Here is a 17,685-nt window from a genome sequence, read left to right on the forward strand (position 1 = left end):
AACCTCCAATAAGTCTCAGAAGAATCACATATTTACTCCAACTTGCCTGTAGATTTATTTTTGTAGCACTGATATGTGCTTCAATATTTCTTTTTTCAATTTCTTTTGACAAGCAGACTAAATATAAAGCAAGAAGAAAAACATTCAGAGGTGATTTTGTAGTCACGGCGCATCAAAAAGTCCAAGGTTAGTTAATAAAGATACAGCGTTTCTTCGATATACTGCAGGTAAGCCTCGCTACAATTTCTTCATTATTTAAAAAAATGTCAGTGTGGCAAAGTGTGGGAGTTGATCTGTGGCTTTTACAGCCACCTAGTAAGAACTGCAGCCATGTACTTTTATTTCCCTCAAGGCTCATTTTTCCATGTTAGACAATTTAAAGTGAGGATCTCTCACCTTCGTTTCTCTCAGGAGGAATTGAAGGTCTCGGCCGCTAAGGATGCCGTGGTTCTTAACGTAGCCCGGGAGGTGCACGGTGCTGGTGCCGTGTACTGTGCCGTGAACCTCCATGTAGCTGTGAATGATGTCCAGGTACTTCTTCTTGTCCTAAAAAACAAATGGGGAGGAAATGAAGCAGATCAATTTAAATTAGGTTCAAAGCAGCATTCAAACGTCAACCTTTTTAGGTTAAACTGGTATAATTTAGAGACAAAATCTCCTCTCCTGCAAAAGCTCTTTGAATAGCAATTTCTGTTTGAGGGGATCAGTATCAGTATTTCATTTCGTGTCCTGGTGAACTTTTGTTCAGGCTACTCGACAGACCATCTGGCTTGAGTGGTGGGCTCAGCTAAAAAATAGCACTGTAAAAGGAGCATCGGTGCACACAGTATCTGTTGTTAGTAAAGTCTACCTGATCTGTTATGCTCCTAAAGAAGAAGACCCAAAACCAAGTAATCCTGCTACTTTTACACTTAAAGTCATGCCCGGCCTGTTTCTACTGCACAGGAATGCTGACAAACTGATTATCAGGTCAAATGTGAAACATGGATAGAAAAACAATCTAATCTAATTTAAAGGGGCGTCTACTGATAACAGACAAACACATAGTTCCCCTGTGTTTTTGCCAGTGTTGTTACTTTTTTTTCCTTCTTTTTAGCAATTTTACAATGGGGGAAAGGAGTTTTAAAGACAAACAGCTACAGCTATCCAATTGCATTGTGGTAAATGTAGGACAATTTTTTGATTTTAACTTGAGACAAATACTAGGCACTGCAAGTTGAGATATATCAGCTCCTTTTTCGGTAATTAGTTAAGCAACTTGCAGCCATACTTGCAGATGTTAAAGCGAGCCTGAACTGCAGATTCTCCACACTGGAACGAGGTTTAACTGTTTGGTTGGTGACATTTCACACCTGTTATTTTGAATCAAACAGACAGCACAAAGAGTTTGCGGTTTGGAGGTATTTCACACAGGTTTGAAGAGAGGACGGATATGACAGGAAGCAGTGCCGCCTCACAATAAACAGCATTCAAAGTGGTTTTCACTCTCTGTGTTTATACATTAATTTGCATTTAATCAGTTACTGCCTCTCTTCGGAGCCTCTTCATGTTAAAAGGGAGTTTTTCCTTCCCAGTGTAGCCAAGTGCTTGTTTGGGGGTGGGGGGGCTTGTCTGATTGTTGGGGTTTTCTCTGGACTACTGCAGGCTCTTTACCTTTCAGTGTAAAGCATACTGTTGCTGTGATTCAGTGCTACATTAATAAAACTGAACTGAATTTTCTCAGTTCATTCAGAGCAATAGAAGTCTACCAGCTGACATCAGATGCATGCCTCTCTACAAACTAATGTCAAGTAGAGGGACATGCAGCCCACAAAGGTGTCGTGGTAGATCATCCCTAAGCCTTGTTAAAGATCTCTTCCTGTTAAAAAGGAAGCTCTTCCTCCCAACTGTCACTAAGCCACATCAGATTGTTGTTTGCAGATTTAGATATGCAAAAGGTCTCAAAAGGACATGTGTTAGCTAATGATGAACAGAAGACACGGCAACATGTGAATTAGAAAAATGGGCTCTTTAAAAACTCCCAGTCAAAAGTTTTCTGGACTTGCTTTTGACATGGTTCTGCACATTATTCCTTATTTAGGCTATCATATTTAAGTTTCTCCCACAGAGAAACCCGCAGCAGGTGTTCGACTTTTAAAAACAAGGACATAACTGTTGTATAACCCAGCAACACTCGAACATAAAATGCTGAACTGAAGTGCAAAATATGTTTTTAACTGTATCCTGTGCCTTCTAAGCACTGAGCCCTGTGGGAGCGGGGTACAGTGCAGCTGAGCGCTCTTAAGGTAGAACCCTTCAGGGAGGCAGTAAGATGAAAGCTGCCACTCTTCTCCATCGTGATGTGAAGCCACAATTACCAGTATGTATGTGTGCGTACACACACACACACACACACACACACACACACACACACTTCTATAATGGAACATTATTGTTTACAAGAGCTTTAACACTCATAGAGAGGCAAGGCTTCACTGTTGTTAAAAGTATAAATCAGATATCCTACACACGAGCCTGCCTTTGAATCTGTTCTGTCTCCAGGATCTGTTCCTGCTCTGTGCTGTTGTGTGTGTGTGTGTGTGTGTGTGTGTGTGTGTGTGTGTGTGTGTGTGTGTGTGTGTGTGTCCCACAGTACTTCCTTTTGGGGGTTAAATTTCAGGTAGTCGCTCGTCAGGGTCCCTGGAGGCCTGGCTATCAGATGCCTCCAGCCAGCCTGCTGTAACTAAAGCAGCCTCTGTGTGTGTGTGTGTGTGTGTGTGTGTGTGAGATGAAGTCCTAATTAGAAGGTGAAATCACTATCCTGTAATCTCCTCACTCAGGAGGGCTGAGCCAGGATTTGTGTGCGTGCCTGTGTGAGTGTGAGTGAGTGAGAAGGTCTTTACTAATCAAGGTTACTGGTAGGTATCTGAAGAGAAAGCAGAACAGCGTTGAAACTCTAACGCGATGCTGCAGGAGCTCAGAAGACGCTAAGGAAAAAAAGACGAGCAAATAAACTGCTGGTCTATAACTCTGATATTTTACAAGTTTGTCTTATTTAAAGCAATAACCGAAATACGTCTAATGCAGTCTGGTGATTCACATCAATATTTTAATTATGTACATATGCAACATATTTTTTACTTTTACATCAGTTTATGGTGCACTGACTGACTAAAAGAGCTGGGATTACTTTAAAAGCAGAGTTTTTGATGTTATGTTCATAAACTAATACTCTGAATATTACTGCAGTCGGTTGGCAGTCACGTCTTTTTTTATGACCAACAAACCCTATAATGAAAAAACGACTCTTGCAACTTTTACACAACAGCAAGACTGTAAAACACAATAAAATTCAAAAAACCCTCAAATGCACCAAGTGTCACAGTGTGTTCAGCAAGTCAATGTGCAACAGTGATAGCTCCTGCGTGACTAAATCATGGTTTAACTGTCTGTATGAACTGTGAAACCAAAGCTAACTGCCTTAACCGTGCATTGTTTCTAACGGCTAGCAGGGGGTGACGCAATGGCTCTCACGTTCTTGATAAGTGCATAATCAATTCAGTTTGTCTAAATTTTGTAGCTGATGGTCCCCATTAGAGTTAAAAACCAGGAAAAATCCTGTAGTGCAAGCCTACAGTATTAAAGTGTTAACGCCAAGCTGTCAGCTTACAGTCGCGCACTGTCCCTGGTCTTCACAGTCACATCATGCTCAGCTTCAAAACACCAAACTGATATGTGATGTCCCAGCGGTTACTTCGCTGTTTGCCATTCCAGGAAGCATGGGTGAGTATACGTGCTGTAAAATAAGTGTGCGACAGGTTGCGTCATCTGTAAGAGTGATTTGCAAATATGCAACTAAAAAAAAAAATCCACACACAATAGAAGGAAGAAGTCTGAAGGCAGCAGGATGTGAGCTTCTTTCTTTTTAATAAATGGGGACTGCTCCAGTAACCCTGATTGTATGCGGAGGATGAATACGCAGTCGACTGCTGCGGCCCTTCAGGCCACACTCAGCTTTGTACTTACTATCCAGATGTCTTCTAGAGCATGAAGAACATTACAAAAACAACGACGAGCTAGAGGAGCGTGACTGCAAAGTGGATCAACATTTTTTTTGATTTATCGTGGATTTCCTTGGCTTTGCTTTCCTGTAATGATGTCATGTCAACTTCTATTCATGATCCTATCTCAGCTGTCAGCACGCTGTGAATTACAAAGAAGTTATGACTTTAGAGCAGGCTCAAAGTCTTCCCCCTCTGACAGCCTGCGTGCATTTGGGCGAGCAGGGTGATGGGCGCCCGTCCGTACTGTACGTATATGTGTAGGTTTCAGAGCGCGTGTGATATGCAACGTGAAACCAGGGAGCACATCGATTGCGGCGGCCTTGAACAGGAGCACGTGCTCGGGGAGTTATAAAATAACTGCCTGAGCTGGCGAGGCTGATTGAAGCAGGGGGAGGAGGAGGAGGTGCGTTTTATGACCTTGTAAATCAGAGTGAATTTGTAAACCTTGGCTCAAAGAGGAAACAGGAGAGGAGGCTGCTGCTTTCTGTCGGGCTGAGGGATGAGTGTCCAGGGATGGAAGCAGACAGCGTGAGCAACACAGAATCGGAGAACAGCAGACCCACACACATTTTTGGTTTAAAGGGAATCTATTATGCTTTTATCTATTTCCTTTCATACACATGCACAGTTAGAACAGTGGCTTATATTAAACATGGATAAAAAAATAAGGCCAGTGTAAGTACAAGTGATCTCTGTAAGCCAAAAAGCTCAGGCTCAGGGTTTTTTTCTACTCTTGGCTCGCAACATCTCTACAAACCTATTTACAAAGAGGCAGCCAATCAGAAGAGGTTTTCTTAAAGGTAGAAGTTAAATTGCTTTTTTTCCAGACAGGTATAGGATAAAAAGAAGGATTATTTCAACTGGTAAAACACTGAGCTCCATACAGGGGTCTGACATGTTTAAAAAAGAAAATCATTGAAATACATGTACACAACTGTATACAGTCCTCCTAAACTTGATTTTGTTCTCAGGCCTCAAGTTAAAGAAAAGAGAGCAGACTGTTGAGTCGAGCAGTAACCTGAAGAGGTGTGGGGAGCTTGAGCCTCATCAGAATGCAGACAGATGCATGCGCTTCGACTTACATGACCATCAAACTGCCTTCAACATCGAACATCAAACGCACCTCAGATCGGCCCCCTCCCCAATCTGAAATTATTTCCAACTGAGAGACTCTGGGGGCCCCAAAACTGCAAGCTTGTCAATCAAAGCAAAGAATAAAATGAAGTTTAAAAAAAATCACTTCAGCCATTCTTCAGAGAGACGGGAAAAATCATTTCCCTCCACAACACTCAGACCCATTCAACACACATACTGCAGTGATATACTGAGCCTTGGAGAAAGGCTGCAGTTTAAGTGTGATGTGTACACGGTGCTGCAGAGAGGTTTATCTCTGTCGCTGTATGTTTTAAAAATCAACCATGGAGTCACTTCAGGGAGGACACAGAGTCAAGCTCAGCATCACATCTGCTGATGGCTCAATGATTCCCTTTCACACATCCCAAAAGAAAACATCACATACACAGATATGTAAAGCAGATGTAGTGGCCGACACAATGACTTTAGTCACCAGGTACCATTCACACAAGCACTTTTTTCTATGCTTTTTCTAAGTGACTGCTTTTTATCTAACATTTGTAGAACTTGGGGTTAATATCTTCCCAAAGGATATTTGGCATGCAGACTGGGAGCAACCAGGAACTGAACCACCAACCTTCCGATTAGCAGATGACCTGCGCAACCTCTCTGCCTTAGTTCCACTGAAAGGAACTCCTAATGGTTCAGCATTCCAGCTCTGTGAGTATGGCTGCTTCCTGTTCCAACATGACTGTGCACCAGTACAAAAAGCAAGGTCCACAAAGACATGGATGAGAGTTTGGTGTGGAAGCACTTGACTGGCCTGCACAGAGTCCAATGTCAATGTCATTTCCTGACCTCACGAATGTGCTTCTGGGAGCATTCCTATAAACACACTTCCCTGAAGAATTGAAGCTTTTACAGTTGCAAAGGGCGGGGCCCACATCATATTAAACCCTACAGATTAAGAATATGATGTCACTCAGGTTCATATGAGTGTGAAAGCAGACCAGTGAGTACTTCTAGCTTATAGTGTACATACCAAACCCCTGATGAGTTATTAATTTAACAGCTCACCGTTGCTGCTCCCTCTGCTTCTATTAGTATTTCAAATTGGCCTGCTGTTGTTTCCTATTGTAGATGCATGTGTGGTTAACAACAACGGCAGGTGCAAAGCTTGCAAACACTGCTTCTCTTGTGATGATTTCATAACCTTTAAATGCTTTTAAACCATTGCTGTGACAAATATTAAAGCACACTATAAATACTGGAACACTTTTATCGGAAGGCTTGATCACCAGTGTGTTGGCTCATTTGGCGCTGCTACCTTCATGGACAATCTGGAAAATTCAATAGCTAGCTTGACAGATGCTGAAGGAATAGCCGCAGGAATGCTGGTGATAAATCTGCATCCAGAGATGCTTGGGGTGCAGTCAGGAAAGGTCATTACACTTCAATACCCTGCAATGCCCCATTAGGCAGAGCAGTCTCTAATCTACTGGAGGAATCTGGTAGTTCCACCACACGGAGCATGTTTTTGATTGTGAGACAGTAGAGGAGGTGCTACATGACTGCCACCCCAGCTGTGTGTATAGGCTCTGCGTTAATCATCCAAGTGTTTCAGCCTGGACTGGTGTGTGACAAAGAGTTGAATTTCAAGTCCTGTAGAGGAGGACTAATAATCATAATCATATAAAAAGCAAACAGAAACAGAGAAACCGCAGCTATAATATCCTTGCTGTGATAGAAACACCTGTATCTGTCACACGCTTCAATGGGTGCTATTAAAGGCTTGTATATGGTAGCTCAAGGCACAGGGGAATACCATTTTTCCACACATTTAAAGGACAAAAATGTGCAGGGAACAAAATAGGTGCTACTGGGAGGAGTTTAAGCTAATTCCTGGCTAAGAAAGGTACTCACATTCAGAATGGATATGGTGCTGGGTAATACATTTCTCCTTGTTAACCAAATGGAGCTACTACAATTTACTGATTTATTTATGGTTTCTGTGTGTTCTCCTGCTCTGTCCTTGTGCTGTCTAAATTAAACACCTCTCCTGTAAATGTTTGTGGAAGCAGAGCGTGTCAATATTCAATGCGTGTTTCCTCTTTACTTTTTTAAAACCAGGACATACAATGACAAATGACCCTGCCAGCTTCACTTGTCTCTTTAAATCACAGAGATGACAGTTCAACTCTTCTCACTGGTTGAATTATCAATTGCCACTGTTTCACAATTTCAGTGATTGAAATCAAATTTCAATCTAGGGTAGACAAACATTAAGAATTACTAAAGACTGCGTTCTAATTGTCTGTGTGCTCCTCAAATATAAGACTGTATGCACAGTGTGTGTGTGTTAGTTCTGCTAGCGTTGTAGGTACACACCCATGGTTTTTATTGGTTTTATTAGCCTCTTTGCTACACTACCAACAGAGGACGTCCAGCTGATGGTCAGGTTAAATTTTTACTTTGAACCGAAATGGGTATTCTTCCTTGTCCCATATCCCTCGTCCTGTAGGAGGTTTCTACCTGTTAAAAGGACGTCTTTCCTTCTCGCTGTCGCCTAATGTAGAGGGTCATCTGATTGTTGGGGTTTTCTCTATATTATTGTAGGGTCTTTACTTTGCAATATATAAGTAGATAAGTATCACACATGGGGCCTGAAGGCCGGAGGTGGAAAAATGTGTTCATAAAAAAAAAAATAAAATTGTAGTCTAGCCTTCATTCATTGCAGTGGTACTAAAGTTAATTCATGCATGAACTGTATCATATACTTGTATTTGAATACTAACACTGTTGTCTATTATATCTGTTATATCTGTATTTAAGATATAATTATATATACTGTATAAAAAGTATAAAAAACGTTTATCAGAAAACTGAGTAATTTCTAAGTTTTTGTTTTTTCGAAATACAGACCCAGGCTTAGTTAAAGTATTTCATCATGTGTACCAAAATTTTATGAATTTTTGTACATTTCAGCACCAAATGCATGAATTTCGCTGCTAAGTATTGTTTCTTTTCAGGATGTCCTGCTTTTCCAGTTGCAAAATACTACAAATGGCAAACTGAATATTTAACACTGCAGATCAACAAAGAAAAGCAATAACAGCTCCCACCTTCTGGAAATGTCTTGAGCCTAATTTAATAAAACATCTGTGACAGGAGAAGTCAATTTAATAACCGCAATAAAAAATGTTTCCAACCCAGCCCATCTCTTCCCTCAAACTTCATATTGAGCTTTAATGTTCGACTCAACTGGATTATCATAGAAGGGGAATCACAATGCTGTCTGCTTATGAGCCTACAAGGGTTAGAGTGCTCTGACTGTGCTGCTTGTGTGAGCTCCGTGTGTGCGTTTGTGTCTCTCTCCCTGTCAGCGCGGTGCGATTCGTCTTTCTTCACCATGTCCTCTGATATGCTGCCAAGGGCCTGCAGCTCTCCTCCCTGTACAGCCCACTCATTCTCACCTTTCTCCATGTTCCCTTCTGTCTCATCAAATGCTCTCGTACACGCTGAATGCTGTGAAATAGGAAAACCGACTAATGTAGCACGCTGCTGCTGTAAGTCAAGGTAAAAGCAATAATCACTCGTTGATGTTTTTAATTAAACCTAGACGCGTTAGAGAAGAATCCTTCCTCTTTAATATATTATAAATCTTCTAAATGTATCATTTTTACTTTTATTATTACAGTTACAATTAATATTGAGTTACTGAACATTAATGGTATCATCACTGCCTGTTCATTGCCCCTTGGTGAAACTGTATTGCCATTACATTCTTAACATTGACCTGCCAGGAGCCACCGACACACAGCTCGATTGTATAATGTGTGTGTGTATGTGAATGAATGGGAAAAGATTAAGGGGGGGGGGGGGGCATTTGGTCACTCTCAGCTGCTTGGGTCTGCATTTCTACTCCTCCAGCTATGGGTTGCTATAGAAACAGCTCTCTCAAAGGAAGTCTAGCCATCTTATTTCAGGTCTCAAAAACCAGGACCTCCCTCGCCGTTTCACGTCCAGCCGTGCTCGACCTCGAGGTCAGATGAGCCACCTGCTACCGTGTGCTTTTCAGAGGTCACACACAGCCAAATGAAAAACAGCCAGTTTACTATTAATGAGTAGAGGCTTGCTACTCATCACTGTTACAGAGCCAAGGACTCAATGCAATATAAAAGAACTTGTTTAGTTCGCTCATGTGTTAAAACAACACATTTAAGTGTTATAAAACAAATCCATAAAGCTATACAGATGCTGATAATCCTGGTACCTAGTACGTTTCATGCATGTTGATTAACAGACATACGATCAGCTACGATCCCTAGAGTAAGATTTTTATTAAAGAGATCTACTCATTTCCACCGCAGTTTTCATAATCCTGGTCAACACTAGGTGCAGCACTCACAGCTCCCCCGACTCTAAACTGCTCCCAAATAACCTGTGACATGTTTTAGTTTTACACAAGACTTCATATTTCTGTTGCCCAGGGGTGTCGTCTGGCAAACAGCTAATAGGAGCATAATTGTATATGTATATGCCTTGGTGCCACCCTTCCAGTTCATCTCCACCTTTTTCGTTTTTGCTCACTTTCCTCTCTTTGAGACAAATTTCTTCTAACATGTAAAGAGTTGGTTTGAACAGTGGGTGAATGGGGCTTCTGTATTTGATATTACTAATGTCACGTAGAGCCAAGAGTAGAAAAATACAGTGTGAAATGGAGCATTTAGAGGAGTATATGCGTATATAAACTGACCTTCTTATTTAACGTGTTGGCCATGCTTAATATAAACATCCAACATGTCCAACAGAACACATAAGATAGAAAATGAGGAGATATAATGATTGGTTTCTTTTAAGGGACCTTTGCTGTAACCGTCTCGGTCACTGTCTGCACTTAATGAGCTCACAGTTATTTCTATTTGCAACATTTCAGCCAGACAGACCTTATCACGCATGAATTTTTCATGACACAGGGAATCGCTTCTGACACCAGTGTTCAGGCTCTGAGTATACATCCTCTCTGGAGAAGGATGTAATGAACATGGAACACCTCCCCCTCTGTAAGCTCCCAGCATGTGTGTTTTTTTCTAATTAAATCTCTGCGGGGTTTCAGAAAGACTGCATTTTTTTGTTCTGTACCCCGTGTTCCCACCAGATTCCCGTTTGGAGGTACAAATATGGCACATGGGTATCGCTCTTGCCCACGTGAAAGGTTTAATAACGTGTATCTTGCAAGATTTTTTGGAAAATAGCTCAAATTATGTAAAAAAAAAAAAAAGACAAAAGAAAAACAAAAGTACGTATAACATTCAAATAATCTACACAAACGTTATATAAGAGAGAGCGTGCGTCCCTGTGATCGATCTACTCCACACACTGCTTCCCATCACACACCTGTGGGATGAAAGTGACCATACTTTCAAACAGCTCTGTTTTACATAAAGTCTATTACCCACCAAAACCCCACATTAAACCTGCCTGTGCAGGAGGCTGGCTCCTGTTTGGGCCACACATTTTCATCCTCAGTGTCCACTTTCTTCACGCTCCTTTGCTGTTTTGGCTCAATAAAACAAAAACATTTGATAAGACTTGTCTAGAGATCAGCTTTACGCTCACTGAGAGCAACAAATAAATAAAATAAACGTGAATGTACAAAGCGCTGCTGTTCAGATGACGCATAAGAAGCTTTTCTTTTTAAAGCAGTGTGAGCTCTGAACTAGTGTGGACATGGGTTAAAGGGGATGCGAGAACAGAAGCAGAATTTCACCACTTCCTCTTCCCGTCTCCATTAACAGCATCATTATACTCCTTATGCTTCTATGGCAACATTTTCCACCAGTGATTTAGTGGGCCAACGTAATCTATAACAGTATATTATGATGGGTTGTTTTATACTACAAATTAATTCTGCAACAAAATAATTTTTTAATAAAAAAACAATTAAAAAGTAGAAAATAGTGAGTGCAAGAAGTACATCTTTTATATACAGTTTATCATCAAACCCTTTCCTTTAGTTGCAGTCTGAATTATTTCACTGTTAGTTAAATAAAATCGTGTTTTTCACAGGTTGAATTTACCTTTAATTTGACTCAAACTCATAAATCATACATAACAGGTAATAATAATAATGAGAAACACTGAAGAAAGGAATCGTAATGATAACAAAAAGTAGACAGCTCTTATTGGGAATTGTAATTTAACGCCAGAAATCATTATGCCTCTTCTTACAGCAGGTCTCACTTTCTACTTTAAAAAGACGATACGTCATTTTGAAATGAAACCTCTCGAGTACATAGAAGGAGATGGCAGCACCGCACGGTTTAAGCGAACAAGAAAGGGAAACGCAGTAAGCCAGTCAACTCGTTATCAGTCAGCCCTAAAACGGCCCTTTAATTAAAAGCAGGAGGTAATGAACGCGCTCGGGAGTCTGATTAGCAGCTAATGCCCCTTGCTGGGAGCTGATGGGCTTCCCCGTCTGCCCTTTTAAAGCCAGACTGAATGGCACAATACTGTGTGTGTAGTGACTCACCAGAAGAAGCCATCAACCGCAGCAGTACACCTCTGGATTAAAAACTGTAACGCCTCGGGATTTACAGACTTATAAAGTGGCTTGGAAGTGTAAGTGTTGAATATGTTTTACATTAGGAGGGCTCTTTTTTTTGAACTTCTTCTCACTATCCTCTCTGAGGATGAATCACCTCAGTGGTTGGCATAATAATAAGCCAGTCAGCTACTAACACCCTCAGCAAGCCAGCAGGGAATAATAATAATAATGATAACAATAACTAGATAGATAGATAACGTCAGTGCTAAGATGAAGCTCAAAGTGTAATTAAAACTGTAAGTGCAAACAGGTAATTACATCAATACAAACGGCTAAAATTGTTAGCTAGATGCATTTAACAGAAATGAGCATGCTAACAACGTCACATTCTACCACCGGATGTAGCACGAATTCAAACAAACACAAGTTTCTTCGTATGAAAACATGACAGCGTGAACATGTCATTACTAACCAGTTGACTGTGTAGCAAGAATAGGCCAGCGTGCTCTGCTAGAGCACCACTGTGTGGAAAACGAGGACTGTCAGTTACCGATTACTGTACTTTATTTGGATTGCGGTGTTATATTTTGTGCGTAATCTATTTGTGATGATAACTTTGGGGGATATTATGCTGCCTTTGCTAGAGCAGCTAAAGTAATATTTAACTAATGCAACACTTAGTTGATTATTGCAAGTTAATTTAGGGACTAGACAGCAGCTTGTCCATGAGTTAGGTAGCTAAGAAGTATTAATTTAGCTGATTTAATATTTCACCACAAATATTAACTTCAAATTAATAATCACAGTTTTCATTGTGGTGCATAACGACACATCGTGTTGCTGTTCTTAGGAACAAAATCCTTTCCATCAATATCCTCTGCACACAGTGCAAAGTGTATGCTTGCAGACAGGGTCACTCTCTGTCAAGTGAAGGCTGTCTGCGCTCTGTTTTATTCCAAAGCTGAAGTCTGCCGACGCAGTAAGAGCTGCTGAGAACTGTTCTCTCAGATTTTCCGAGACACAGTAAAGGTATGAATAAAAAAAACAAAAAACAGTACGCATATTTTAAATGAGCTTAAAGGCAGCAAGTAAAGTTAGATAAAAGCAAGTGGAACAATCCACAAGAACAGTATTATTTCCAGAGTAAGATCATTAATCGGTTAGGTTGGGCTTATTATTTAATCCTCCACATCTTTATCACACTGCCTCCTACACGAGGACAGTTCTCTTTGTAGCATCTATTATTATCCCATCGAGTTCAGACATCTATAGAGTCAGTTGGATCTGGAGCAACCCACTCAGAAGCATACGTGGTGTCAGCTGAAAGCTCATCAAGGCCTGGGTACTAATCCAGCCATCCATGTCGAGCCAAACAATGTTCAAATCTCCCCAAAGTCTCCAAGCCATTTTTGTCTAGGATACAGTAATCCCTTGGTCTCTGTGCTGCAGAGTGAGCATGCATTTGAATATATTAAAACCTCCACCAAGGAGGTGATAAGCTGAATTTGAGCTCCTAAACCAGACTGCTATTAAGTTTCCTGTGAAAGTTTCACCCAAGGTTGTTCAAAGAGTTTCACTGCAGAGCTCTCAGAGGGCTGACAATGGGTTATCCTTGGTGCATTGGGCTTCTCTGGCATGCTTAGTGAAGTCTGTCCCTGTCATCTTCACAGGGAGGACATACATATCTAACTTTGTGCCCATTTGTAACTGTTAAAAAGGTGGAATCTGGAGGTGTATAGACACAGTGACTGCAAGCAGTGAATGTAGATCATAAACATGTGCAAAGAAAAACATAAAGGCACATATAAGTAACAATATAAATGAATTTAAGTTTAATATAAGAGCATTTAAAGATGATGTTACCTTCCAGAAGTTGTCCACCTTGCCATAGACTAGTGACTGATTCTGTCTCTTAACGTCATCGATGTGCTTGATGTCACTGGCGTTGAGGTGCTGCTCCACAACAAAGCCCAGGAAACTGTTGTCTGGGGTGTGAGCTGCGACAGAACGGGGGAAAGAATATGTGAGCAATTCTACAGAATTGATGTCATTTGTACCTGACAAAGGTCAGCTTTGCATTTACGTGTAAAGCTTTTTTGGTGCCATGTGACATCTATCTTTGTCAGCACACCACGTGGCATCGTTCAACATTAACCATGAGACTTCATTGTTAACTGTCCTGAAAACCTGAGACTGACTGACTGAAAGACCACGTGCACCTAACAATAACTAAACAATAAATTTTATTTAGAAGACTCTGATGATGTCACTGCATCAGGGCTTGAATATGAAAAACAAACAAACAAACAAACAAACAAGGAGGACGATAAATGTTTTAATTTCTCTAAAAATAAAACACACTTAAATTGATCAGAGGTGAGCTCTGCCGGGAGAGAGACCAGCGAACACTGCATCCTGGTTCCTTTCATTCCACTTCTACTCAGCGTTGAGTGCGGAGCCTGAAGCTGGCAGCGTTTTACCTCACTAGCATCTGCCTTGTAAAACAAGTGTGAAGACAAGGGTTTGGAGCGCGGACAGGAAAGGCTCAGTCAGGAATTAAATGGCCTAATAACATCATTTAAAACGAAATAACGGAGCACTACAAAGCAGCCCGTGCCTTCACCTCTGGAAGCGAACGGAGCGAGGTTGTGTTGGGGAGGCGGTTGGCTGTGCATTTGTGGTTTGAGCTGGAGCTCCGGGGAGCCACTGCGGTCAGAGCTTGTTCTTACCGCAAGCTTATTACTACAAAGGCAAACTGAGGTCAGTCAGTCAGGGGAGACGGAATGAGCTTCAGGGCAGTAAATAAGGGAAAGATTGAGAGAGGAATTCAACTACCTGCCAGCACTTAAACAACTCAAGTTCAAGCGCTGCAATTAAACTGTGGATTAATAATACTTTATGTAACATGAAGGAATATATTGTGACTTTTGACACGTGATGGCAGGAATACAGAAAGCATGACTTTTCTCAGTTCTACAAGTAAAACTGACGTGTTCTTTGTCATGGTGATGGGTGGATTGGTACAGCATCCCGCTTAAGAAAGAGACAGTGTTTGCTTTTGCCATCTCACCGGGCAGGTCACATATTGGCTCACGCTTAATACGTTTAGGCAAACAAAAAAAAGAAAAGGGAATGGCTATGCAGAGTAAAGCAACAGTCCACGCAACTCCTGAACGATGGCAAAAATATGCAGTCACATCCTTTTCTGCAATGACTTGAAAAGGGCGCAAGGAGACAGCAGTTGTTACGGTCTGCCTGAACATAAAGCAAATACAGATTTCAAAGTTTCCATGACTGTGCTGAAATATTTCATTTGGGACAGTCATCACACGCGCCTCACCCGTTACACGTCAAACTCTTCACTTTGGGGAGATGCACAGATAAGCAGCTTATTCTTTGGGCAAAGTGCTGCTTGGCGAGGGTAGAACACTATCATGCGATTTCAATTCCTGTCTATTACAGTCAAAACTATTGCTCTTCACTTCCTAACATGAAAACACAAAGGAACCTTTGACCCAACATTACAGGTGATTCACTTTGTGTGAGGAGTGTGGGAGAGTGCAATAACGTGGGAGTAGCTGTTGTGGAGATATTGCCACGTCTGTACGAGGTGTCAGTGTGGGAAGGAGTCAAGCGCCACTCCCACAATACACAGTGTAAGGTCAACATAAAATTGCTGATAAGCACCGATCTCTTTAAGCATGAGAGCCCTTCCCTGTGACATTTAAAGGAAATTTGACAATAGATGGAAACTGCCACATCCCAAAGACTTAAAATTCAGGATTTCACATCCTGTTACTTCAGTTGTGACCTTTTTGTGTGTTCATTTGTGAGTCAGTCAACATTATCTGTGGATTATCCCTTTAATCTCTTTTACTCAGCTAACTGTCGTCTGTGGGAGGGAAAGAATCAGAGAATAAAATGTATATTTTTGATCATCGTTACTGTGTTACGGTCATTGTACTGCTCCTTGTTTATTGGTGTAATCCTTTAATCCTTTGCATTTATGTTTCCTGAGTCCCTTCCTTTTTAATGTCCTCCTATATTTATGGGCTCAAAATGTGGTCATAAATATTTTGTACTTGTAAATCAGTTTTGTATGTGTAAAAAGAATTTGTGTGTGTGTAAAAAAGATTTGTATGTGTAAAAAGAATTTGTGTGTGTGTAAAAAAGATTTGTATGTGTAAAAAGAATTTGTATGTGTGTAAAAAAGATTTGTATGTGTAAAAAGAATTTGTATGTGTGTAAAAAAGATTTGTGTGTGGACTGTGTGGACAGTTTGAAGCTGGAGGATCTCTGTGTAAATGATAGAAGCTAGGTCCCGTAACTTTCAGCAGTTGTTGAAAGGATAACGTTGTGTTATATCAGTGGTTAGAAATACCATTATTACTTTAGGATTAGTTTAACACAAAGTCAGGGCTGACCCGGGACCATGGCTGTGAGTCACAGTGGGCAGCATAAAAGTCCTTTCACATCGGACGCAGGATGTGCTGCTAATGCTAACTAAAAGCAAAGGATCCAGAATTTGTTGCGCTGGCTGCTGAGCTCTGTGGGTTTTTGCAGCAGCTCTACCTGTACTAGATGCACCTGCTGCTTGTCTTTTCTATCTCTGACTTTATGTCCTGTACAAGAGTTTCTGGGTTTTTTTTGCTAGTTCTTCAAATGTTCAATAAAAACATGTATGCTAATTCATAACAAAGAAAGCTTTGTAATGAAGACCCCCCCCCTCCCCCGCGGTCCGCAGTGCTGTTGAAAAGGCTGTGGAAGTCCCTGTATTAAACACGTAGACCTGTGACACACCACCAACCTCGGACGACCACAGACTGTTTTCCTTCGTGGTGATGAAGGAAAACGCTGGGTTGGCATGTAAAAGGGCATTTATTCCCTTCAAAGACCTGCAGTTCAAAAAAAGCGCCCCTCCGACAGCCAAACCCATCTGTTCTCTGATTGGATTGTTACATTTGTGATTGACATGACCATTGAACAATCAGATGAAAGGAAGAAAAATAGGGTCAAAATTCGTACAAAATTTGGCATTAGTAACTTGCAGTCCACACACAAATCTTTTTTACACACACACACAAATTCTTTTTACACATACAAATCCTGATTTACAAGTACAAAATATTTATGACCACATTTTGAGCCCATATACAGGGTGGGCCATTTATATGGATACACCGTAATAACATGGGAATGGTTGGTGATATTAAAGTCCTGTTTGTGGCACATTAGTATATGTGAGGGGGCAAACTCCTGAAGGTGGGTGGTGACCATGGTGGCCATTTAGAAGTCGGCCATCTTGGATACAACTTTTGTTTTTTCAATAGGAAGAGGGCCATGTGACACATCAAACTTATTGGTAATGTCACAAGAAAAACAATAGTGTGCTTGGTTCCAACGTAACTTTATTCTTTCATGAGTTATTTACAAGTTTCTCTTTGTTCACAGCCATTGACATGTCGAAGAGGTTAACACGTGAGGAGCGGATCGAAATTGTGTTGATATCTGGTGAATGCAGTAACCGGGTCATTGCAGCAGATTTCAGTGCAAGACACCCTACGAGACCACCCATCTCCCATGCTACAGTTAGCAAACTGCTTGCTAAGTTTCGTGAAACTGGTTCAGTGTTGGATTTGCCAAAATGTGGACGCAAGAAAACTGTCAGTAATGAAGAAACATCAGTGGCTGTCCTAGCTTCATTCAGCAAGAGTCCACAGCGTAGCACTTGCCGCATGTCACTGGAGAGTAGCATTAGTCGAACATCCCTTCGGCGGATATTAGCTACTCACAAATGGCACCCTTACAAACTCCAGCTACTGCAGCATCTCAACGAGGATGACCCAGATCGGCGCACAGAATTTGCAGAATGGGCAAAACAAAAATTGGAACAGGACCCTCAGTTCACGCAGAAGATTTTGTTCAGTGATGAGGCAAACTTTTATGTGAATGGTGAAGTTAACAAACAAAACCACCGCTATTGGTCTGACACTGACCCACATTGGATGGATCCCTCCAAGA

General features: G+C 41.2%; 1 protein-coding gene across 1 annotated transcript in view; it reads right to left on the bottom strand.

Moving 5' to 3' along the window:
• Window positions 1-17,685, bottom strand: part of mgat5 (alpha-1,6-mannosylglycoprotein 6-beta-N-acetylglucosaminyltransferase) — an 88,372-nt gene that overhangs the window by 11,301 nt on the left and 59,386 nt on the right. Inside the window, exons 10-11 of the mRNA XM_085347235.1 lie at window positions 13,528-13,661; window positions 397-546 (exon numbers count right to left, since the gene is read on the bottom strand). Of these exons, the coding sequence (XP_085203361.1) occupies window positions 397-546; window positions 13,528-13,661 (284 nt within the window). The remainder of the gene's footprint in view (window positions 1-396; window positions 547-13,527; window positions 13,662-17,685) is intronic.

The sequence above is a fragment of the Diplotaxodon limnothrissa genome, linkage group LG23, assembly GCF_057381915.1.
Source record: "Diplotaxodon limnothrissa isolate DT_005_m linkage group LG23, D_limnothrissa_male_GT1.1, whole genome shotgun sequence".
Classification (NCBI taxonomy): Eukaryota; Metazoa; Chordata; class Actinopteri; order Cichliformes; family Cichlidae; genus Diplotaxodon; species Diplotaxodon limnothrissa.